The sequence below is a fragment of the Pan paniscus genome, chromosome 9, assembly GCF_029289425.2.
Source record: "Pan paniscus chromosome 9, NHGRI_mPanPan1-v2.0_pri, whole genome shotgun sequence".
NCBI lineage: Eukaryota > Metazoa > Chordata > Mammalia > Primates > Hominidae > Pan > Pan paniscus.
The window spans coordinates 94,667,062-94,692,108 of NC_073258.2; the positions used below are offsets into that span (position 1 = coordinate 94,667,062).

At 41.5% G+C, this 25,047-nt stretch overlaps 2 protein-coding genes across 2 annotated transcripts in view; one reads left to right on the forward strand and one right to left on the reverse strand.

The window, feature by feature from the left end:
- Window positions 1-8,480, forward strand: part of MED17 (mediator complex subunit 17) — a 31,236-nt gene extending 22,756 nt beyond the window's left edge. Inside the window, exons 10-12 of the mRNA XM_003813783.5 lie at window positions 2,773-2,890; window positions 4,937-5,096; window positions 7,038-8,480. Coding sequence (XP_003813831.1) covers window positions 2,773-2,890; window positions 4,937-5,096; window positions 7,038-7,249 — 490 coding nt within the window. The 3' untranslated portion in view covers window positions 7,250-8,480. The remainder of the gene's footprint in view (window positions 1-2,772; window positions 2,891-4,936; window positions 5,097-7,037) is intronic.
- Window positions 8,481-9,196: 716 nt separating this feature from the next.
- VSTM5 (V-set and transmembrane domain containing 5) overlaps window positions 9,197-25,047 on the reverse strand; it is a 38,454-nt gene continuing 22,603 nt past the window's right edge. The window contains exons 2-4 of the mRNA XM_008966410.5: window positions 16,192-16,518; window positions 15,938-16,078; window positions 9,197-15,807 (exon numbers count right to left, since the gene is read on the reverse strand). Coding sequence (XP_008964658.1) covers window positions 15,764-15,807; window positions 15,938-16,078; window positions 16,192-16,518 — 512 coding nt within the window. The 3' untranslated portion in view covers window positions 9,197-15,763. The remainder of the gene's footprint in view (window positions 15,808-15,937; window positions 16,079-16,191; window positions 16,519-25,047) is intronic.

Here is a 25,047-nt window from a genome sequence, read left to right on the forward strand (position 1 = left end):
ATGTTGTCTAACCATCATCGTCTTAATTATTGAACATTTCCGTCACCCCAAAAAGAAACTCTACGTATTAGCAGTCATTTGTAATTTACGTGATTTTTAAACTCAGTAGTGTTTTAGTTCAACTTATGTAGGTAGGCTTAATGATCAGAATACAATGGGATCAATTAGGAAAAACTGTATACAGGAAATGCTTTACAGAGTAGTAGACCCTTTTTATGTGGACTATTTTAACAAGGTTTAAAATATGTGGATTATTCTGCATTCTTCTGAGTTAAAATTATTCATATGGCCATAAGGTCCAGAAATGCAGACAAGACACATAATGAATAATTTATTGCTCAGTAGTCATATATGAGTGAGTAAAACATTATTTTGTTAGCACATAGATCTACCTCATTTTTTTCTTACAGCCTTTTTGTATTTCATTGTATGTCCCAAACTGTTAATCGGTCTTCTGTTGTTGAACATTTTTGTCGAGTACCAGCAAAATAATTTGTACATACACAGGTCTATCCATTTATAGGGTAAAGTCCTACAAGTATAATTGCTAGGTTAAAAGAGAAGGACATTTGGCTGGGCACAGTGGCTCATGACTGTATCCCCAGCATTTTGGGCGGAGCCCTTGAGGCCAGGAGTTCGAGCCCAGCCTGGCCAACATGATGAAACCCTGTCCCTACTAAAAACAGAAAAATTAGCTGGGCGTGGTGGTACATGCCTGTAGTCCCAGCTACTTGGGAGGCTGAAGTGGGAGAATCATTTGAACCCGGGAGACAGAGGTTACAGTGAGCTGAGATTGTGCCACTGCCCTCCAGCCTGGGTGATAGAGTGAGATCCTGTCTCAAAAAAAAGATAAGGACATTTAAATTTTTAATTAGTACTACCAAATTGTTTTTCAAAGTTGTTGCCACAAGTATGCATTCACCAATAGTGACTGATAAGAAACCCTGTTCCTTCACACCTTGTTTTAAGAAAAGAATTCTAAAATGTTGGTTAGATTAATATATCTCCAAGCCTTTTGAGTTTTGTTTTTCTTTGAGAAAACAATGTAAACTTTAGTTCATCAGAATTACAACTTAAGCCAGGCATGGTTGCACACACCTGAAGTCCCAGCTTCTCAGGAGGCTGAGGCGGGAGGATCACTCAACGTCAGGATTTCAAGGATGCAGTGTGCTATGATGGCACCATGGATAAAACCACTGCATTCCAGCCTGGGCAACATAGCAAGACCCTGTCTCTTTTTTTTTTTTTTTTGTGATGGAGTTTTGCTCTGTCGCCAGATTGGAGTGCAGTAGTGTGATCTTGGCTCACTGCAACCTCTGCCTCCTGGGTTCAAGCAATTCTCCTGCTTCAGCCTCCCAAATAGCTGGGACTACAGGTGTGTGCCACCACGCCCATATAATTTTTGTATTTTTAGTAGGGGTTTCACCATGTTGGCCAGGATAGTCTCGATCTCTTGACCTTGTGACTGCCTGCCTCAGCCTCCCAAAGTGCTGGGATTACAGGCGTGAGCCACTGTGCTCAGCCTTTATTTTTTTTATTACAATTTTATGTAGACAATCACCAAAATGCTTTATTCTCAAATATTTGCTTTAAAACAAAGCTAGAAACAAGAGCTATTATCAAATGTGAGAGGACATAAAGCTGTTTTTTCCTACATTTTGTTCATCTAGGTTATTAGGGGATTTCAAGTTTCTTGGACATATTACATGCTGAAATTTTAGAAGTTGCTTTGGAAGAGTGCAGTGATCTACTTGTTATTTACTGGCTATTGTATGAGTTTCTTTATTTGACCTAAGCCAAATTAATGGAGTATATATATTCTGACTTGTTTGCCGATTATTTCAGTAAGAGAAGGTAAAGAGTTAACAAAATCGTTTCTCTTTCTGTATGAGAATTTGCTCCTTGGTTAATGCTGGCTCTCATCCCTTGGAAACCTGATAAGGAAAGAAGTCATCAGTATTACTAGGCAACATTGCTTGTAGTAAAAATGATCTCAAATTGGTAAAATGCATCTGAACCAGGAGAAATTTTAAATAACTGATGGAAATGCCTTTGGATTTTCCTGGATGGTGGTGACTTTTAAAACTGGGCTTGGCTTGTGGAAACCATGCCTATGGAGTTGTTACAGAAGCTTATGGCTCCTGTTAGGGCAGGTCCCACATATACCCAATGTGGATCTCATCTCCTTGCAACAAAGGTATTCTGCTGCTATGTAGACAGTTGCATGGTCTGCTGGCAAGTTGTGGTCCCTTCAAATGCTTCTGGATAGACTGGTACTCAGTGTGGTCTATGGTATTCTGGGGTGAGTCTGTTTAGTTGAACCTAAGAAGACCCCTGCATCTCCTCCATGGATGTTGGTGTGGGTTATTAAAACTTTTTTTTTTGGCCGGGTGCAGTGGCTCAGGCCTGTAATCCCAGCACTTTGGGAGGCCGAGGCAGGTAGATCACTTCAGGTCAGGAGTTTGAGACCAGCCTGGCCAACATGGTGAAATTCCGTCTCTACTAAAAATAACAAAAATTAGCCAGGCATGGTGGCAGGTGCCTGTAATCCCAGCTACTTGGGAGGCTGAGGCAGGAGACTCTCTTGAACTCAGGAGGCGGAGGTTGCAGTGAGCTGAGATCATGCCACTGCACTCCAGCCTGGGCAACAGGCTTTGAGACTTTGTCTAAAAAATAATAATATTTTCTAATTTGATGTTAAGGTTTATTATTTATGAAATTGTATAAGATAATTTTGAACATCTCTGATTTTTAGTATGTGTGTCTATAAAGGTCCATTCAACTGCAATTGAATATTGGAGTTGAGCAGATTCGAGTTGTACATAGAGATGGAAGAGTAATTACACTGTCTTATCAGGAGCAGGAGCTACAGGATTTTCTTCTGTCTCAGGTAACAGTTGCAGATTTTGTCTTAAGCCCCCTTCTTCGCATAGCTACTTAGAGAACAAATTGGTTAAAAAGCAGTTAAAATGTAGTAAATTGTGTAAGAAGAAAAAAAATTTTTTCCAGTAGAAATTAAATTCTGTTTAATTTCTAATGCACATTTTACAACCTGTTGGTTAACTGGAAGTACTGATAAGCTGTCCTAGGTTTTCACATAGTTTATGTTAAGATGAAGGACCAGTTCTGAGACTAGCAAATTTTTTTTCCCACATGTCATATTTGTGAAGGTTTACAAAATCTCTAGGGTTTACAACATCTCCAGAGTTGTTGTAGAAACTGAAGAAAACTAGAGAAAGGGAGATCATATAAAAAACTATAATGACCATTATCCATAATAAATGAAGTAGTTTAATCTCAAGTCCAAGGGGCAGTATAGAAAGTGATGGGTTTGAGGCTGGGTATGGTGGTTTGTGCCTATAATCCCAGCACTTTGGGAGGCTGAAGCGAGAGTATCACTTCAGGTTGGGAGTTCAATACCAGCCTGGGCAACATAGCAAGACCCCTGTCTCCACAAAAATAGAAAATTGAGTGGGTGTGTTGGTATGTACCTATAGTCATAGCTATTAGGGAGGCCAAGGCAGGAGGGTTACCTGAGCCCGGGTGTTCAAGGTTACAGTGAGCTATAATTGGTCCCACTGTACTTCAGCCCAGGGTGACAGAGCAAGATACCATCTCTTTTAAAAAAAAAAAAAAAAAAGGTGATGTGTTCTAGTCCCAGCTCTATGACAAACTTGCTTTGTGACATCAGACAAATTTCTAGCCCTTTCTTTTCATATCTAACAGTATTTTCCCTAATTTCTTCATGGAGTTTTTAATGACCCAGTGAAATACTGAATTGTGAGATATAGGGTAGGTTTTTGAAATGCTAATGCAAGATACTATTTTTTTTCACATTAAAAATAATAGTAACAGTTTCCACCTCAGAAGCAATAATCTTACATACTGATTTGCTTCTTTGGTGGCCAAGTAAGTAAAATTCATTTGTTAGGTATGGCAGCTCTTGGCTGATTACATCTAAATTGGCTTTGGTTACCTTAAGCACACACACAAAAATATATTAGAACACTACTGAGTAGGTCCCAGAATCAATGGGAGGTCTAGAGAACAAGGCTTGCAAATGGATAGGGATCAAAGCTAGGTATGAGAACCATGGCCAGAGGAATGGCACTCATGCTGTCCCAGCACTACTGCCTTCAGCACTGGTGACAAAATGCATTCTAAATTGCCCCCACTGTATCAGTCAGAGTCTTAACAAGAAATAGGTGGCAGGCTCAGGAGGCTCTAAAGATCTATTTACAAAGAAGTGGGTGTAGGTGAGCCACCAGGGATAGTGTGGTAACCTGCTGCTAGTAGTAGTAACCAGGTAACCAGGCCCCAGGGACTTAGTGGTCACCATTCCTAGGCCAAAGTTAAGAGGAAGGACAGATTACAAGAACCCTAAGGGGGAGAGTCATGTAGAACAGTCCATCTTGAGAAGCCTAGCAGCCAGTCAAGAGATACAACCAGCCTAGACAACCTCACAGGGAGGGTGCCAGGGGAATAAATACCCTGACCTCACTCTTCCCTGCCATCCGGCTGGCTCCCATTACCTGAACCCAGCCCAAAGCCAGAGGATGTAAGAAGGTATTAATGTAACCACGTGTGTCAGCCTCCCAGGGCAGAAAATAAGGTAGACAGTGGATTTGAAGGGGCAAATGTTACACCATATTCAGTGATCTAGATGAGAGTCTTCGGTTGGCCAAATTTATGTCATATGTCTTTGCTTAAGCTGCCAGTGGGCAGGAGAAGCAAGTATCAGGCAACTTTAGCTTTGGCAGTGGAAGGCGGAGTCCTATTCCCTCCCCCTAAGTTACGCACAGGAGGATTCCTCAGACCTAAGATAGGGTTGCTGTAGTAGTCAATGAGCGCCCCAACAAAAGTTTACTTTATGGTCGTGATGTTAAGTCACTGCAAATATCTCTGCTGTCAGTCAAGTGTCCTTTTTCATTCACAGATGTCACAGCACCAGGTACATGCAGTTCAGCAACTCGCCAAGGTTATGGGCTGGCAAGTACTGAGCTTCAGTAATCATGTGGGACTTGGACCTATAGAGAGCATTGGTAATGCATCTGCCATCACGGTGGCCTCCCCAAGTGGTGACTATGCTATTTCAGGTACTTTCTGCTGCTTTGAATGAGAAGGGACCATTGGGAGTTTGGCTTTAACATTTAGTTTTAATAATTAAATATGGGTAAGAGTAATTTATCTCTGCAATAAATTAGTTAATGTTGTATTTACACCGAATGTTTATTTGATCATAGCTATTATGCAGAGCAAGAGATTATTATTTCTCTTTCTAGTAATTATAATAAATGTTTAGATTGGCAGCACATTTTCCTGAGATAGTCTGAAGAGTATCATCAGCATTGTTACTCCTGCAGTCCCAAAGTTTAATGGATAAAAACTTTAAAAAAAATATACTGCTGTAAACACGGGAAGAAAAATATCTGATCCTAAAAATAGTAAAGGGATGGAACAGAGAGGAATATCTAATGCAAGGTACTACTTTTTTCACATTAAAAAAATAGTAACATTTTTTAAAATATTTTAAAATAAATAAAAAATAATCTTAAATAAAGTGTTTTGTTTTATTTATTTATTTATTTTTGAGATGGAGTCTCGCTCTTTCGCTCAGGCTGGAGTGCAGTGGCGTGATCTCAGCTCACTGCAACCTCTGCCTCCCAGTTTCAAGCGATTCTCCTGCCTCAGCCTCCCGAGTAGCTGGGACTACAGGTGCCCATCGTCATACCCAACTAATTTTTGTATTTTTAGTAGAGACGGGGTTTTGCCATGTTGGCCAGGCTGGTCTCAAACTCCTAACCTCAGATGATCCACCTGCCTTGGCCTCCCAAAGCCCTGGGATTACAGGAATGAGCCACCGCACCCGGCCGAGGAGAAGTATTTTATTAAGCACCTTCTACGAGTAGGCACTTTAATAGGCACTTGCATGAGTATTACATAGCTTGAATTTACACTTGAAGCGCTTATGGGTTTAGTGTGATCTTTGTTTCTGATATCTGCTCTGACTACTTTAAAAATACAGTCATGTGTTGCATAACGACAGGGACAGGTTCTGAGAAATGTGTTGTTAGAGGATTTCATCGTATGATAATAGAGTGCACTTACACAGCCCTAGATGGTACAGCCTACTACATGCACATCTAGGCTTCATGGCATAGCCTGTTGCTCCTAGGCTACAAACCTGTACAGCATGTTACTGTACTGAATACTATAGGCAGTTGTAACACAACAAAAGCAGTTGACTGAAATGTTACGCAGCTCATGACTGTATTTGAAAGAGTGGGTAGTTAGAAATATTTCCCCACAGGATCACAGCTTGTGAATCTGCAAGCTTGGTCATTGCTGGATCTTGATTGCTAGGAATTTCAAAATACCCTTTTCTTCTTTCCCAAATAATATTTAAAACCTCATTAAAACCTGAAATTCTTAATTCAGAATAATCTTTCCTTCATCCCTTTCAGTCCTGATTTTAAGTGGTTGAGGTTTCTTTACATATTAGGCATGTATTAACAATTCATTGAATGATTGCATTATCAAATGAATGTATTGAAAAAATAGGTGAATGTACTAGGTGTGGTGGCTCACGCCTGTAATCCCAGCACTTTGGGAGGCTGAGGTGGGAGGATTGCTTGAGCCCAGGAGTTTGAGACCAGCCCTGGCAACATAGAGAGACCTTGTCTTTAACTGCCTCCCAAAAAAAGCTTTGTATGTTTTTCAGTGCTGCATGTGGAAACAAACAAACAAAAAGATGATTTCCTGAAATTATAGAGGACATTTGACATTCCTAGGTCAAAACTCACCTTGCTTAATCTTTGTGGTACAAATAATAATTCATGAATATTTATACCATCCTCATATAGAAGTTAGAATTTTTTTTCTTGCATGTTGAAACTGAAAAAGCACTTTTTAACAAGAATATTTAAGTTGATAGACAAAGTTTTTGTATTCACAGTAGAATGAAGTTGTGGGATTTATCCTTGTTATTTCTAGTTTGGTAAACTAGAGTGTATTGATATTTTGGTTTTTCTCCGCAGTTCGTAACGGACCTGAAAGTGGCAGCAAGATTTTGGTTCAGTTTCCTCGTAACCAATGTAAAGACCTTCCAAAAAGTGATGTTTTACAAGATAACAAATGGAGCCATCTTCGTGGGCCATTCAAAGAAGTTCAGTGGAATAAAATGGAAGGTCGAAATTTTGTTTATAAAATGGAGCTGCTTATGTCTGCACTTAGCCCTTGTCTACTATGATTTTTTCCAGATGTTTCCTAAAGAAGTTTCCAGAAACTTTGACTTGAAATGTTTGCAGATCAACTATAAGCACAAAGAAGAGATAACTTCCAAAAGAGTGCTGTTTTTAAAAATAATAATTAGGAAGTGTTTATTTAGCACTTTGAAACTTTTCACTTTATAAATGACAAGTGCTTTGAAATGCAGAAGTTTATGTACAGTTGTATATACAGTATGACAAGATGTAAAATAATATGTTTTTCATGCAGTTTAAAATATTACTAACTTAAGGGTTTCTATTTGCTTTTTAAAATATTCCTTCTTTGATGTTGACATCAAATAAAGTGTGTGGTTTAAAAAAATCTCCAAATACCTTTTTTCCCCCCAAATACTTTCTAAACTTTTTTTTTTTTTTTTTTTGAGATGGTATCTCACTCTGTAGCCCAGTCTGGAGTGCAGTGGTGTGATCGTGGTTCACTGCAGTCTTGACCTCCCAGGCTTAGGTGATCCTTCTGTCTCAGCCTTCCGAGTAGCCGGGACCACAGGCATGCACTACCATGCCTGGCTAATTTTTGTATTTTTTATAAAGACAGGGTTTTTCCATGTTGCCCAGGCTGGTTTCGAACTCGGCTCAAGTGATCTACCTGCCTCTGCCTCCCAAAGTGCTAGGATTACAGGCGTGAGCCACCATGCCCAGCCTACTCTAAATTATTGATAACCTCTTCCTCCAGTTGTCTCCTTTAAGCTTTCCTGGGTCTAACCTACATAGGTAATTTAAGAACATCCTCAGAAAGGACAGCTGAAGGCAATAGGAGGCAGATTATCTCTTTAGGGCATCCTCAAGTTTTTTTGGTCTGTTCTCCCACTTAATTGACCTCACCAGTTGAGACACCTAGTGTATGGCTCATGCCCAGCCTTCCACCTGGGATTCTCCAGCCTCCACCCAGCAGCCCTGGATTGCTTTCTCCAACTAAGGCCTTTCCATCAGCTCTCTGCTTTTTCAGAGGGAAAAAACTAATGGATTAGTGGATTATCTTTTCCAAGGAACAGGTTTGCACTTCTTGGAAATAGTGCCTAAAGTGTGCCCATTAATATGAGGATAGATTTAGGCTTATAAGCCTTTTGGTACCACTGAAAGTAGTATCATATAGGCAAGCTCTCCTTATAAGTAAGGCTTTCAATTTTTAAAACAGACATCCTGCTTTAACAATTTGTAAGATGACTGTGCAGTAATAAAAGTCGTTTGTATTTCTCCACCGTGTTTTCATTAAAGAAAAATGGAGCTTGTGGGCCATGATAGAACAACTTTGTGCTTTTTTCCCCTTCTGATCAAGATCTTGCATCTTTCTATCCATGGAAATTAAAATAATTGGTATGAATTTGCAGTTATTTAAAAATCTTGAGTGCTTCAAAAATTATTGTTGCCCACAAAATTTGCCTTGGTCAATAGGCTAATCTGTACAATTCCACTCACATAAGGAGTCTTTTATGTGATTTTGAAGGCTCAGGCTAGAAGAGTGAGTCTGAGACTTTTGCTGAATGACCAGTTTTTATTTATATAAACTTCTACCATTGCAGATTGATACTTTGGTAAACTAATAAAAATGAATTCCTAAAATGAAATTTTGAAAAGATACAAAATAAAAGCCCCATTTATTTGATGATAACTTGATTAAATTGCATCAAATACTAGAATTTATAGACAGAGTCTCACTCTGTTCCCCAGGCTGGAGTGCAGCAGCACTGTTTTGGCTCAATGCAACCTCTGCCTCCTGGGTTCAAATGATTCTCATGCCTCAGCCTCCCGAGTAACTGGGATTACAGGTGTGTGCCACCACGACCGTCTAATTTTTGTAATTTTGATAGAGACAGGGTTTTGCCATCTTGGCCAGGCTGGTCTTGAACTCCTGGCCTCAATTGATCCACCCACCTCGGCCTCCCAAAGTGCTAGGATTACAGGCATGAGCCACAGTGCCCAGCCCCCCCAAGTATAAACATTTCTGAATGCTTTATTTTTTATTTCTCTGCTTGTCATGAATCAGTAACAAATCATGGACCAGGACCACACCTTGAATAGAATGGCTGAGAATACATGTGCAGATACTACCGTCTGTTCTTTTAAACCCCACCTGAGTAGAGTGGGATAACTGAAGACTTTACGTTCTTCATGTCTTACTTTCCCTGTTTGGTACGTCGCTGTAGTGAGTAGCCAGTACCGACCTAAAGAATTGTAGAAACTAAAGCAAATGTGTGGGAAAATGGTAGCTTAGTTGCTGTGGTAGCAATTCTTATGCCTTGTATTTATTTACATTTTCTAGTTTAATGTTTTAACCTGAATTTCCTGGAGTTTGAAGGATGTGCTATGGAAACTTGGGAGACAGTTTGAAGAAAACCAATTAGCCCCTCAACAAGTATTAACAGGTTGGCAAGGAGCTGTGTTTGAATCTTGGCTCTACTACTGGCTTGCTGTATGAACTTGGCAAGGTTTCTCTGTGAACTTGTTTCCTTATATATAAATGAAGATAGAGGTGCCTCCTCTACTAACCTCAGTGGTGATTGAGAAGTTTCAGTAAAGTTGGTAATAAATGTTAAATTCTAAAGTACTACATAAATATAAAGCATTAAGCAAGTGTGCTTCTAAGAGTCAAGCCAATTAGAAAAAATGGTTGAGACACCAGCTGTATTTATTAGGAGAAAGCATTTCAGAATGTCCCGTATTCATATTTGTATGATGTTTTATATATGGTGAAGATATTGAGTGTTTTTCATCAGATTTCTTTGCTGGAACACCATCAAATCAAAGGGATAACCCGATTATCTCATGTTGATCAGGAATTGTAAGTGGCCCTTAAATGCTGGGATTACAGGTATGAGCCACCATGCCTGGCCTCCTTAGGTATTGCTGATGAATAAAAACAGGGGCAACTAGATTATTTAGTAAGTTCGCTTTGTTTAGTTGGAAAAAAATCCATTCAGAACATGAGGTACCCAAGGGAAAAATATTTTTACAGACAGAACTACCTGGGCAAGCACTAGCCTGTAACATCAAAGGAATTTAACCTACCTATGTGTGTGAGATGGAGCAGGGACCCCTTCTTAAAGGCCTGTGGGCGCCCTGAGCCTGAAAATAAAGGAAAATCTTGAATTCCTTTGAGGGAATTTCCAGGGTAGTCCTGAGACGTAAATAAGCAACTTGATAAGCAAGAAGGTAATTGTAGTTTAAAACAATTGCCAAGGAAGTTAAGAGTCCAGATGCTTGGTTCCCTATAGAAACTAAAGATAACATCTTAAAATATGTCCCTGAGTTGTTTTCAGAATCTCAGATCCCCACCAAGTGGATTTGCTGGCATGTAGACCTCAGATAAGCAAGGACAACTTGGACTGCCGTTCTTTGTTCTGAATTTTTTCCCGAGGGGCCTGGAGGAGGTCATGCCTGTGAGCTGGAGCTAACATTCTTTTCTGTTGACCCAAATTTTAGACAAAGCTTCTCCTTAGCCAATTGCAAATCAGAAAATCTTTGAATCCACCTATGACCTGTTGGCCCCTGCTTCAAGATGTCCCACCTTTTACATCAAACCAATATATAGCCTCCGTGTATTGATTTATGACTTTGCCTGTAACCTCTGCCTCTCCACCTTTGTGGGTTTTTTGGGGTTTTCTTGTTTTTGTTTTTTGAGACAGGGTCTTGCTCTGTTACCCAAGCTAGAGTGCAGTAGTGCAATCAGCTGCTCATTGCATCCTCAACCTCCTGGGTTCAAGTAATCCTCCTGCCTCAGCCTCTTGAGTAGCTGGGACTACAAGTATACACCAACACATCTGTCTAATTTTTAAAAATGTTTTATAGAGTCAGGGTCTCACTATGTTGGCCAGACTGGTCTCAAACCAGCTCAAGGGATACTCTCACCTTGGCCTCCCAAAGTGCTAGGATTACAGGTGTGAACCATTGTACCCAGCCTTGCCTCCCCACCTTTAAAACCTTTACCTATAAGCCACTGAAGAGTTGGAGTTCTTGCTTGGTGCCCTATAATAAATGCCTCACTTCCTCTTGCTGCAGTCCCAACGTCAGTGCTTGGCTTTGCTGTGCCAGATGAGCAGACCCCAGTTTGGTTTGATAATGTGTACTTTATAAAACCAAATCTAACACTAAAACTTCAGATTTATTTTACATTATCAATACGCTTTCTTCCACCAATACTCAATCTCCAATAAATTTTATGTAAAACCCACCAAAATCGTGGAACATGGAATTCCCTAAAAGACTAAGAGATTCACAGGAGGTAGAGTTGAATGCATTACTTAACAGGAGGAAACCATCTTGGTTGAAGGAACTAGCCTGATACATAGAAAGTTTGCCTAAGATGATTTTTATATATATCATTTGAAATAAAAAGTAATTTTTCAGTGAACAAACAATTACAGTGTATTAAAAAAAAAAAAAACCCAGCCGGCGCAGTGGCTCATGCCCGTAATCCCAGCACTTTGGGAGGCTGAGGTAGGCCGATTACCTGAGGTCAGGAGTTCGAGACTGGCCTGACCAACATGGTGAAACTCTGTCTTTACTAAAATACAAAAATTAGCCAGGCATGGTGGTGCACACCTGTAATCCCAGCTACTTGGGAGGCTGAGGTAGGAGAATCGCTTGAACCTGGGAGGCGGAGGTTGCAGTGAGCTGAGATGGCACCACTGCACTCCAGCCTGAGTGACAAGAGCAAAATTCTGTAAAAAAAAAAAAAAAATAGTGTGTTCATACTATAGACTGCATTGTGCAGGCAAGAAGAATGAAGTTTTGGAATAGGTAGACATGAAATAATTCCCGACACATTAAGGAAAGACTGGTGAGTTGTAGGGTAATATATATGATAGAATCCCATTTGACTAGAAAGAAAATAGGATAAATATGTATATTTGGCATATATATACACAGATATGTTCATATATGCATAAGCAAGTCTAGAAGGATACACACCAAATTCGACTATTGTTTCCTCTGGATTGAGGGAAGGAGAGAGATCTTTTACTTTATTTAGTTTTTGTTAATTAACTCTAGCCAAAGATACTTTAATATATATAGACTTTAGTGCTATCTGAATTTTAAAGAAGGATTTATCACCTCTGTAATTAAGCCAAACCAAAAATACCCACTTAATTTTTAAAGGGTGGTGGAAATGTTCTCAAGAATTGGAAAAGCTGACAGCCAGGTCGGGTGGATTCAGGGGTGCAGAGAGATGCAAGCTCTGGCAACTCACACCATTAGTGGGTATTGAGTTGGGGATAGATGTGCTAACAGTGATCACAAGGATTTGCTCTGCTTTTAGTAAACTATGGATGTGTCTGATGCTTCCCTGGAAACTGGGCAGAAGAAACCTACGCTGGATATGTAAAAGCTGATGCCGGTGAGATGGTTTCCACTTCCCCCAGTATCTTCCCCAGTGTTGTCAAGGAGGCAGCACGTGAATCACGTCCCTGGGGATTCACCCTATCATATTTGGCTCCTTGGTCCTGGTTACATCTCCAGCATTCTATTCTGCCATCTCTTCTCAATCCCTTGTTACACTTACCCAGCTCTTCAGAATTGTAGGGTTTGTCTCTGCATTCTTGCCTGGGGCAAGATATCCTGATAACCTGTCACTGCCTTAGCTTCTCACCTTTGTGAGGTATTGCTTCAAATCAGAGTAAGCACGAAATGCTCTCAGGTATTTACCATCTTATGTGGCCTTCAGAGGACATGAGCTCTCCTTGCATACACGGAACACCATGAAATGAGAAAGTACAGTATATACCTTTTGGGGTTCTAAGATCATAACCTCTGAAAGGACATTCTGTTGACAAAGCATGTGTGTTCTGTAGGGTATCTTATCCACTGCTGAACAAGTGGTACAATTGTCACGTCCTACTTTTGGCCCATTCCAGAAGCAGGAAGAATGCTATTGAATTACAGTTAATATTCTGAAAGCATAAATTTCAAATTGGTCCTCTGGCTACAATTGGGGGAGAATGGTGGTGCTGATAAGGTGTAGTTTTTCTGAATTGCTAAATAATGTTTACTGTTAGAACCAGTGTAATTAGTTGCATTGTCACTTAAAATATGTGCCAGACCTGACTGCGATTAAGGGTTTTGTTTATGCTCAACCTGACAGGACACAGCACCCAGAGCCTCTGATTTCTTGGCAGGAGCAGACACACACACAAAGGACCAGGGCTTTATTTTCAGGTTTTATTTCATTCATTCTTTAAAACTTTTTTTTTCACAGTTTGAAACATAATTTATAGCTTAACATTTACACTAGCTAATCTCTATGATTTTTATTTTTCTGAAAAATAAAAACCTCAGGCTCTGCATTTTAAACCTTTCCACAGGAATGTTCAGGATGGCAGAGCTTTAAAAATTCAAAAGTAACCCTTTTTTCAAAGAAATGGAAAGCCAAGGAAAGAAGCTTTTTTTAAAAAAAACATTGTAACTTCCCACACTACTGATGTGAATAAACTGTCATGAGATTTTGGGGGGGGGGCAATTTAATTGACATCTGCCATGGAGGCCTCTTAGTGGGTGTTCTTTTCCAACTCCCCTTTGATTATGAAGATTGCCAGCCCTGACTTCGGGACAAGCGGAAGAGCAGAGTTCTGAAGGGCAGGTAGCGTGGAAGAGGACATGCTGGCCCTAGCAGCTACCCAACTCCCACTGCTTTCCTGCTGGTGACTTCTGTGTGAAAGACGAGAAAGAAATCAGCAGATTATCCTTGAGCCCCTTGGATACTGCTCACCTCGTTTCTTCACAGCACTGGAAACTGTCCTGGCCCAGGGCCTGGTTCCTCCGACTGCTGCGTGGGGATAGGGCATAGTGTGTGAGTTTACCCGTGTGTCTACAGGAGGCGCCTTGAGGGTATCTTCTACCTGTCAGGTGCTAGAGCTACACATCCGTTGTGTAGACCAACTGCTGTCGCCTTTTGAATCAAGCAGTGCCTTGGGAGTCCTGCTCTGGATACTGAGAGTTCCTGTCTGAATATTCTGAGAGATCCCTTCCCAAAACTCTGGATTCAATATTGAGGGAAAGGGCTGTAACTTATCCAAGCAACTCCTCTGCCACATAGGAAATAGAGAAGATATGGACATTGGAGGCCTGAAAGGAGGGAGAAGAGAAAGGAATGTTCTAAGACTTCTTAACCTTTGCATGGGTGAATTTGCAGCTGAGGACTAGGAACACATCATCATCGGATGGTACCTTTGGTCTGTAGCTATGAATATTGGAGAGATAAGAGAATGGAAAATAAATCCATGCCTGCTTTTAGAGCTTGTCAAATGGAAGTTGGGATGGAGAAACTTACAGGTGAACATGGTGACCAACAACCTGAGGGAATAATGGCCAAGGCCAGCTGTGGTCCAGTCCCCAATCTCACCTGGAGCCCCAAGACCTCAGAAGATTTTATCAATTTCTAATACTCAGAATAGCATTTTCCAGTATAGCTTTCCAGATCCTTGAAGAAGCCTCATGCATTTCGTAAGTTGCTCAGAGAACTCTCTGCATACTATGGGCTTCTCTTGATACCCTGACTGTGAGGTAGGCAAGGGCCAAGCGTTCCTCAGCCCAGGTAGGAGAGGGCAAGGGCCTGACTTGAGACATGAAGTGTTAGTGACTGAGGGGGACAGATGCAAAGCCCGAGATGACTGATTTTCCAGCTGCATCACCCACTATGCAAGCTCAGCTTTTACACAGGTGGCATCCAGCACGTCAGGAGGCCAGGTGCTGCCCATAATGGAGATGAGCTGTTGTTTTACTTACAATGGCCTAAGTTTGAGCCATGGGAGGGAAAATCCAATTAACGTTGGAATGAGGGAGGAAGAGAAAGATAATTTTCTCTATTCCTTGTATCCAAAGCTGGCCTCTCAGGAGTCCATTGAGCTCCTCTCCCATAAAACTCCCAGCCACAGGGCCTCACCAATGAGCAACTCACTGCAGCACAACAGCACCAACCCCCACCCCCAGTCTCTTTCCACCTCTGCTCTGAGGCAGCAGATTGTCTAAAAGCCTCAGGTTTTCTCACAATAGCTCCCACAGCAGTGCTTGCTTGTGGGATACCAGATGGGGGGCTGGTTGGCACAGCAGTTGCAGAGCAGACAGGAGCACAGAAAGCATGTTCTAATGCTGGCTGCACATCCATCTGGAAATCCTCTGGCTCTGATACAGGGACTCTGACAACAGGCCATCCTGCACGCCAGAGCGAGTGTCGTGAGCAAGCAGCCAATGCCTGCACTCACCCATTGGTTATGTGTCAGCACGGCCCTGATGCTGCAGCCACGTGAAGCTCCTGATTCAAAGCCTCAATCACTCTTCTCCTTGAACTTAGCGCGAGTCCTAATACTAGTTTTATCCCATCCACAGTCCTCAACTCCATGCAGTCAATGTTGTTAATCTCCCACTGTCCTGTTAGGAGCGGGCTGCAACAGGACCACACACAATGGGTATAATAGCTGTGCTTGCTCTTTTTGTTGGAGAATGGTTTCCTCTTGAGGTAGGAATGCAGTCAGGCCCAACCTTGGCTAACACTCAACATCTTCCAGCTCAATCTCCTCAGTTGTGCTTTCTGTAAAGCAAAGACAAGTCAATGAGTTGGAAATCAAGCCACATAGTGCTTTCTTGGTGAGAACAAGATAACACATGCCACCTCTGGCCTCAAAACCACTCATGGATTATCACAAGGCCCAGGGGGTTACCTTTGAGTTTGTGTCTTCTCTTCCTCTGAAATTTATACGCACACTTATTACAAACCCACATGAGGCTGATTAATACTGCAGCCACAGCAGCGAGAAAAGCAAGGATGACAGCGACAAAGTGCAGGTCTTCATAGAGGATCTCTATGGAGTGAGGGTGAGGGGAGGGGGAGGACAACATTTCTTTTAATATCGTGAAATTGGCCTCCCACACATTCACAGTTCAGAGGGGTGCCCAGGGCCCTGGGATGTCTTACCAGAGACGTGTAGCACGATGGTGCCAAACTGGCTGCTCCCCAGGCGCTCCGTCACGGTGATGACATAGTAGCCGGAATCCCTCACTCCCACACTGAAGAGCTGGATGGAGCCGTTGTCAAAGGTGCAGACTCTGCCCTTGTGGCTTTGGGAGATGTTGGCCTCAGTCCCTGGTTTCCACTCCACGATCTTCTGCGTTCCCCAGTTGGATGAATATGTCCATTCGATGGTGGGCACTCCATGACAGGAGTACTCAACTGAGAGCAGGATGTCTTCTTTGACGGTGGCATTGATGGTGGCCTGAGGAATGTATAGGGACACGCCCTGACCTGCAGGATGATATGCTGGATGTTGGGCACATATATATGGCTTTATACTGAAGTGAACTTATATAATTTGTTAATCTATTACACAAATATTTATTGTGTGCCTATTATATGGCAGGAACTGTTCTAGGTTCTGGTGCTTAAGCGATAATGCTGAACAAGACACAAGGCTCCCTGGAGATAGAGCTCTCTACACACAGAGCAACCTTTTTCCATTTTGAAGACTATTTAGAATGCTCCCTTTTATTTCAACCTGAAATTTGACACCTTTGTAGCAAGGTGGACTACAGAGGTTCTCTCCCAGTATATGGGGAGCCCTTCTGATGCCCAAGGACTCTTCTCATGACTCTCTGGATCACTCCTTCTCACTCAAGCCCTCAGTGTGTGACATAGTTATTCTTTAACACAGAACAAAGTGCAGAGTTTAAGACGACTGAAATAAGAAAAGAGAGGTCAAATTCCAGGCCAGATCTTGGAGGGTGGGAATCGTGTTTTCTTTATCCCTATGGTCCCTGAACCCAGTACGATGCCTGGCACATAGTGGTTGGTCAATAAATGTTTGCTGAGTAAATGAATAAGTGAATGACCAAATATTTACAGCAACAAGAACATGAGCCTTTTCATAATAGGAATGATGATGCTTGGGTGGTTTGAAAAATTAGGTACATCTAAAAGCTAACATACATATAAGGAAGAGAACTATATTTAAGACTTTCTGTGCCAGTTACTATGTTATCTACTTTATAATTATTATCTTTTATTTTATTTTATTTATTTTTTGAGATGGGGTCTCACTCTGTCGCCCAGGCTGGAGTGCAATGGCTCGATCTCAGCTCACTGCAACCTCCACCTCCTGGGTTGAAGCGATTCTCCTGCCTCAGCCTCCCAAGTAGCTGGGATTACAGGCGCCTGCCACCACACCTGGCTAATTTTTTGTATTTTTAGTAGAGACAGGGTTTCACTATGTTGGCCAGGCTGGTCTCAAACTCCCGACCTCATCATCTGCCTGCCTCGGACTCTCCAAAGTGCTGGGATTACAGGCATGAGCAGTGCACCCGGCCATCTCCTTTATTTTTTACATAGGCACACCATCATGCCCACATAACGGAAGAGGAGGGATTTCAGCACAGCTCTGATTCCAATCCTGGATCTCTACTTTGTTTTCTGTTTTGTTTTGCTTTTGAGACAGTCTTTCTCTGTCACCCAGGCTGGAGTGCTGAGTCACAATCTCGGCTCACTCAACCTCCGCCTCCTGGGTTCCAGTGATTCTTGTGTCTCAGCTATCTGAGCTGGGATTACAGGCATGTGCCACCATGCCAGGCTAAATTTTTTTTGCATTAATAGTTTTAGTAGAAATGGGGTTTTGTCATGTTGGCCAGGCTGGTCTTGAACTCCTGGCCTCAATTGATCTGCCTTCTCGGCCTCCCAAAATGTTGGGATTACAGGCATGAGCCACCATGCCCAGCTCGTATCTCTACTTTGTGGCTATCTATCAATCACGTATCTATGTTTCCTGATTTCTCTGACCTCAAATATGAGCAGTTGCACTAGTGATTACTGCTGTAAGATTTAGAGAACTATATTTAGAACTAGTGACGAATGTATATTATAACTTCTGTGCATTTCATGTACATTCTATTAACCATGTTGGTCAAGGTTACTAACAGGTTAATATCCTGGGAGACTACCAGCCCTTTTCACACCCTCATGGAACTTCACTTTGAGCATTTCGGTTACTTTGGCCCAAGAAACTGCAAAACTAAAAAATAAATAAAAATAACAACTCCAAGTTTCTCAGATGCTGATACAACTGGAAACTGGCTGACTGGTTCTTGCTGGTTTTTGTATTTTCTCTGGACCAGAGAAACCTCTTTTTCCTTTTCTTTTTTTTTTTGGTAGAGATGAAGTCTTTCTGTGTTGCTAGGACTGGTCTTGGACTCCTGGCCTCAACCTCCCAGAGTGTTGGGATTACAAGTGTGAGCCACTGTGTCCGGCCTAGAAAAGCTTCTTTAAAAATTTTTTAAAAATTTAATTGACAAATAAAGATTGTATACATTCAAGGTATACATCCTGATGATATATCTCTATGTTGCGTAATGATGATCACAAATTAATTAATATATCCATCACCACTCATGCTGAACATTCAGTCCCCAGAATTTGTTCATCTTATAACTCAAAGTTTGGACCTTTTGATCTGCATCTCCTTCTTCCCCACTGGCCCCAGCCTCTGGCAACAACAGTTCTACTCTATTTCTATGAGTTCAATTTTTTTAGATTCCACATATAAGTGAGATCATACAGTATTTGTCTTCCTATGTCTAGCTTATTTCATTTAGCAGCTTAGCATAATGTCTTTCAGGTTCATCCATGTTGTCACAAATGGCAGGATTTTCTTCTTCATATGGCTGAATAATATTCATATATATATTTATTTATGTATTCATCTGTCTATGGACACTTGGGTAGTTTCCATGTCTTGGCTATTGTGAATATGGTGCAGTGAACAAGAGCATGCAGATATCTCTTTGATACACTGATTTCAATTGTTTTCGATATATACCCAGTAGGATTGGTGGATTGTATGGCACTTTTTTTTTTTTGAGACACAGTCTTACTCTGTCACCCAGGCTGGAGTGCAGTGGCGCAATCTCGGCTCACTGCAACCTCTGCCTCCCAGGTTCAAGTGATTCTCCTGTCTCAGCCTCCCGAGTAGCTGGGATTACAGGTGCCCGCCACCATGCCTGGCTAATTTTTGTCTTTTTAGTAGAGATGGGGTTTCACCATGTTGGTCAGGCTGGCCTCGAACTCCCGACATCAGGTGATCCACCCGCCTCGGTCTCCCAAAGTGCTGGGATTACAGACATGAGCCACCATGCCTGGCTGTTACTTCTATTTTTAATTTTTTTGAGGAATCTCCATACTTTTTTCATAATAGCTATATCAATTTACATTCCCACCGACATTGTGCAAGGGTTCCCTTTCTCCATATCTTGACCTACATTTGTCATCTTGTCTTTTTGATAATAGCCAGCCTAACAGGAGTTAGGTGATATCTCATTGTGGTTTTGATTTGCACTTCCCTGATTAGTTCAGCACCTATTTATGTACCTGTTGGCCATTTGTATTGTTTTCTTTGGAGAAAGGACTATTCAGGTCCTTGTGCCCATCTTTAAATCATGTGTTTCTTCTTTGTTGTTGTTTGTTTTTTGCTATTGAGTTGTATGAGTTTCATGTATATTTTGGATATTAACCCCTTTCCAGGTTTGCAATTATTTTCCTGAATTCTATAGATTGCCTTTCCATTTTGTTGATTGTTTCCTTTGCTGTACAGAAGGTTTTTAGTTTGATGTTGTCCCACTTACTCATTTTTGGTTTTGTTGCTTGTGTTTTGGGTGTCATCCAAAAAGTTATTGCCAAGACCAATGTCAAGAAGTTTTTCCCCTATTTTCCCTTCTAGGAGTTTTACGGTTTCAGGTCTTACACTTAAGTGTTTAATCCATTTCAAGTTAATTTTTGTGAATGATGTAAGATAAGGGTTCAATTTCACTCTTTTACATGTGAATATTCAGTTTTGCCAACACCCTTTATGAAGAGACTCCTTTCTTCATTGTGTATTCTTGGCACTTTAGTCAAATATTAGTTGACCATATATAAGTGCCTTTGTTTCTGGGCTATTTTGTTTCATTGATCTATGTACCTGTTTTTATGCCAGTGCCATACCATTTCAATTTACTATAGCTTTGTAATTTACTTTGAAATCAGGAGGCATGATGCCTTCAGCTTTGTTCTTCTTTCTCAAGATTGCTTTGGCTATTCAGGATCTTTTGTGCTTCTATATGAATTTGATGTGTTTTTTTTTTGAGACAGGGTCTCCCTCTGCCACCTAGGCTGGAGTGCAGTGGTGCAATCATGGCTCCCTGCATCCTTGACCTCCCTGGGGTTAAGGCGATCCTCCCACCTCAGCCTCCCAAGTAGCTGGGGCTATAGGTGTGCACCACCACATCCAGGTAACTTTTGTATTTTTTGTAGACACAGGTTTTCACCATGTTGTGCAAGCCGGTCTCAAACTCCTGGGCTCAAGCTATCCAACTGCCTCAGCCTTCCAAAGTGCTAGGATTATGTGTGTGAGCCACTGCATCTGGCCTGCTTTTTTGATTTCTCTGAAGAATGCTATTGAAATTGTGATACGGATTGCATTGACTCTGCAGATCGCTTTGGGTAATATGGACGTTTTAACGATATTAATTCTTCCCATCCATGAACATAGGGTATCTTTCCATTTATTTGTGTCTTCCGTTTCCTTTGTCACTGTCTTACAGTTTTCAGTATATAGACTTCTCGCCTTCTTTGTAAATTTATTCCTAAATATTTTATTATTTTTGATTTTATTGTAAATGGGACAGGTTTTCTTTCTTCCTTTTCTTTTTTTTCTTTTTTTCTTTTTATTTTCTTTTTTCTTTTTTTGTTGTTGTTATTGAGATACAGTCTCACTTTATCACCCAGGCTGGAGTGCAGTGGTGCAGTCTTGGCTCACTGCAGCCTTGACCACCTGGTCAAGGTCAGAAATAAATGAAATAGAGACTAGAAAAATAATAGAAAAGATGTACAAAACTAAGAGTTGATTTTTTAAAAAAAGAAATAAGGGCCAGGCTCAGTGGCTCACGTCTGTAATCCCAGCACTTCGAGAGGCCAGTGTGGGAGAGGATCATTTGAGGCCAGGAGTTCAAGACCAGCCTGGGTATAATTTAGTGAAACTGTATCTCTACAGAAAGCAAAAAATTAGCCAGGTGTGGTGGTGCACACCTGTAGTTCTAGCTACTTGGAAGGCTGAAGCAGGCGGATCACCTGAGCCCAGGAGTTCCAGGCTGCAGTGAGCTATGATCATGCCATTGCACTCCAGCCTGGGCAACAGAGCCAGATCCTGTCTCTAAAAAATTTAAAAATAAATAAAAATTCAAAAATAAAATTGACAAACCTTTAGTTTTCTGACCTGATCTTTACTATTTATTTTCTTCTGCTCTTCTTTTTCTATTAGTTTTCTAATACTTCCTTGAAGTGTAAAGTTAGGTTGATTATTCAACATCTTTTTTCTTTTTTTTTGAGATGGAGTTTCGCTCTGTTGCCCAGGCTGGAGTGCAGTGGCACGATCTCAGCTCACTACAAGCTCCACCTCCCAGGTTCGTGCCATTCTCCTGCCTCAGCCACCCGAGTAGCTGGGACTACAGGCGCCCGCCACAACACCTGGCTAATTTTTTTTGTATTTTTAGTAGAGACGGGGTTTCACCGTGTTAGCCAGGATGGTCTCGATCTCCTGACCTCGTGATCCGCCCTCCTCAGCCTCCCAAAGCGCTGGGATTACAAGCATGAGCCACCGTGCCCGGCCCGACATCTTTTTTCTTAATGTAAGCATTTATAGTTATAAACTCTCCCCTTAAAACTGGTTTTGCTGCACCCTATAAATTATGGTATGCTATAGTTCCATTTTTATTTGTTTCAAGATTTTTTTTCTTTTCTTTGATACATTGGTTCTTTAGGAGTCTGTTGTTTAATTTCTATGTATGTGAGAATTTTCCAATTTTACTCCTACTGTTGATTTCTAGTTTCACATTACTGTGGTCAGGAAAGACATTTGATATAATTTAAATCTTCTTGAATTTGTTAAGCCTTGAGAAAAACCTCCTCTTAATTAGACAGACTAACCGGGCATTTAACTAGGTGTTAGGAACAAAGCAGTTTCTCCTTCCGTCAATCTATCACATATAATTAGGAATAAATAATCTCTAACAGGCCGGACACGGTGGCTCATGCCTGTAATTCCAGCACTTGGGAGGCCGAAGCGGGTGGATCACCTGAGTTTGGGAGTTCAAGACCAGCCTGACCAACATGGAGAAACCCCATCTCTACTAAAAATACAAAATTAGCCAGGCATGGTGGCACATGCCTGTAATCCCAGCTACTCAGGAGGCTGAGGCAGGAGAATCTCTTGAACCCAGGAGGCGGACGTTGCAGTGAGCCGAGATCGTGCCACTGCACTCCAGCCTGGCAACGAAAGCAAAACTCTATCTCATAATAATAATAGTCTATAACAAAGATGAAAAATTAACAGTTTCATGGTTTTAAAGCAAACTGCTTGTCGATTATTTAAATAGTTGAATTAATGAGTAACCATGTCTGCATCTCATGCTAAAATTAATCTAGAGTGAGTCCAGAGAAACTTAGCGGCTGGGCCAATATTCAGGCCTGGCTCAAGTGCTCTATTCAAGGAGGTTGGTTCAGTACATCAGCTTTCACTTATAAAATGGATGGGCTGGTCTGAAGGTAGTGAGTTATCTCAACTGGTTGTTCACAGTCAGTTACAAATGAAACCCCTTATTCTGCTCTTTCTCCCCTTCTCACTACTGCTATTGAGTAGTCTTAAAAAAAAAAAAAAAAGGACAGCAGGCAGCCATTAACAAGAATGAGCTTTGTATGGGCAAGGAAAGATGTCTGTGATGTTACTAAGTTAAAAAAATAAACATATAAAACAGCATACCTAATGTGATCTCATTTATATTTGTGCAAATATGTGCTAGTATATACATATTATGTATGGAAAAATGGAAAAGTGTTGGAGTAATATATGCTAAACTGTTAACAGGAATTGCCCCTCAGAGATCAAATGGCAGGAGAACTTTATTTTCCATGAAAGCCATTTATATAACTTTGAATTTTTCAGTTATTTATTGAGTTAATAATTTTTAAAAATGTACTTTAAAAAGTCTTTTTAAGTTCTCCTGATTAGACTATGCAATCTTGGCCAGCAAAATTTAAAGTTTAAAAGTTTACCTTTGTATCTTCACTTGAATTATTTGTGAAAAGCAGAGAGGAACTAAATTTCTAGGCATTTCCAAGATAGATGGGGATGCCTCTCTTAAAGAACAAGTCACAGAGTAGAAGATTTTAGCAGGACAGAAGTCACTGGAACCTGAACCAAAGGGCTTCCTGACTTCCTGGAGATGGTGAGACCCTCTGGTAACTAATCAGAAAGCTGTCAAGAGGAAACAGTAAAAGTACTAGGAAGCTGAAACCACCTACCGAGCAATGGGCTAGAATATAACACTCAGAAGGGTTACTTACTCCTTTTTTTACAAATAAATTACAAAGGTTGTACTTTTCGGTTTTTTAAAAATTGATTATTCAGAAGGGGGATATACTTCTTGAAATCACAACAAAGGTCAATACTGTTGAGATGACAATTACATCTGTTGAGATGGCAAGAATATCAACTAATGATAGGATAGGTATCTTGCCAACATAGTCTCTGCATTTAAGGAGTTATAGAGTTAAGGAGTTATAGAGATACATCTTAATTACTCATTTTCACCTCATTTATCTGGAAAACAACTTATTCAGCAAATGTGATTGTCAGATGCAGCTGAGAACTACAAACTAAGCATCATTGTCATCCTTATCAAGCCTTTAGTTAAGCAGCTAGCATATAGGTCTCAGAGCCTAAGATTCAGGAGTCCTAATTCAGAAAACTGTTACAGTGGGGTGGGTGAGTGATGAGTGATATTACAAAAGGATCATTTCAAGTGGCAGGGAGGTGTAGTGGAGACACCTGATGTGGGCAGGACATACCCAGGCTCTACCCTGAGACCTCCTGGCTGGGAGATCTGGAAAAGTCCTTAATTATGAGAGCCTCAACTCTCCTACGAGGATGAGGGTCGATGACACATGTAAGGCCCAGCAACAGGCCGGGCAATGACACAGAACTTTGTGTTCATCCAGGAGCCGCAGCCCCCACCACTTACCCTTCTCTGATCAGGTCTCTGTCACCTGCCTCAGGGTGACTGACCAACTGCCCCAGTTTGTCCAGGACTGAGAGATTTCCCAGGATGTGGCAGTTTCAGGGCTAAAATCAGGACCGTCATGGGCAAACCAACAGAGTTGATCACTTGTGGTGGCTCACACCTGTAATCCCAGCACTTTGGAAGGCCAAGGTGGGCAGATCACCTGAGGTCAGGAGTTTCAGAACAGCCTGGCCAACATGGTGAAACCCTGTCTCTACTGAAAATACAAAAAGTTAGCCAGGCGTGGTGGCTGGCACCTGTAATCCCAGCTACTTGGGAGGCTGAGGCACGAGAATCGCTTGAACCTGGGAGGCACAGGTTGGCAGTGAGCTGAGATAGCACCACTGCATTCCAGCCTGGGCAACAGAGTGAGACTCAGTCTCAATAAAAAAGAAAAAAAGAAATATTGAAGAGCAGAGAGAAAACTCCAAGATATACCACTGTGTATTTCCGAGGTGTTCAAAGGGGCTCAATAGGGGAGTTGTGGAGGCAGCCAGCCCTGACAGGCTGAGGGAGAAGGAAAGCCAGTCTTCCCTAACACTCTGGCTCCCTAATGCATCTCCAGGGGTCAGCATCCCATGCACCCCCATTTCAGTTGGGACCTCACTCTTGTTCCTGAGCTCAGCACTGCACTTGCCACAGCTCCCTCAACAGCTGGGGACAGGCTCATCGGGTGCTGGCCTGCAGTTCCCCGAGG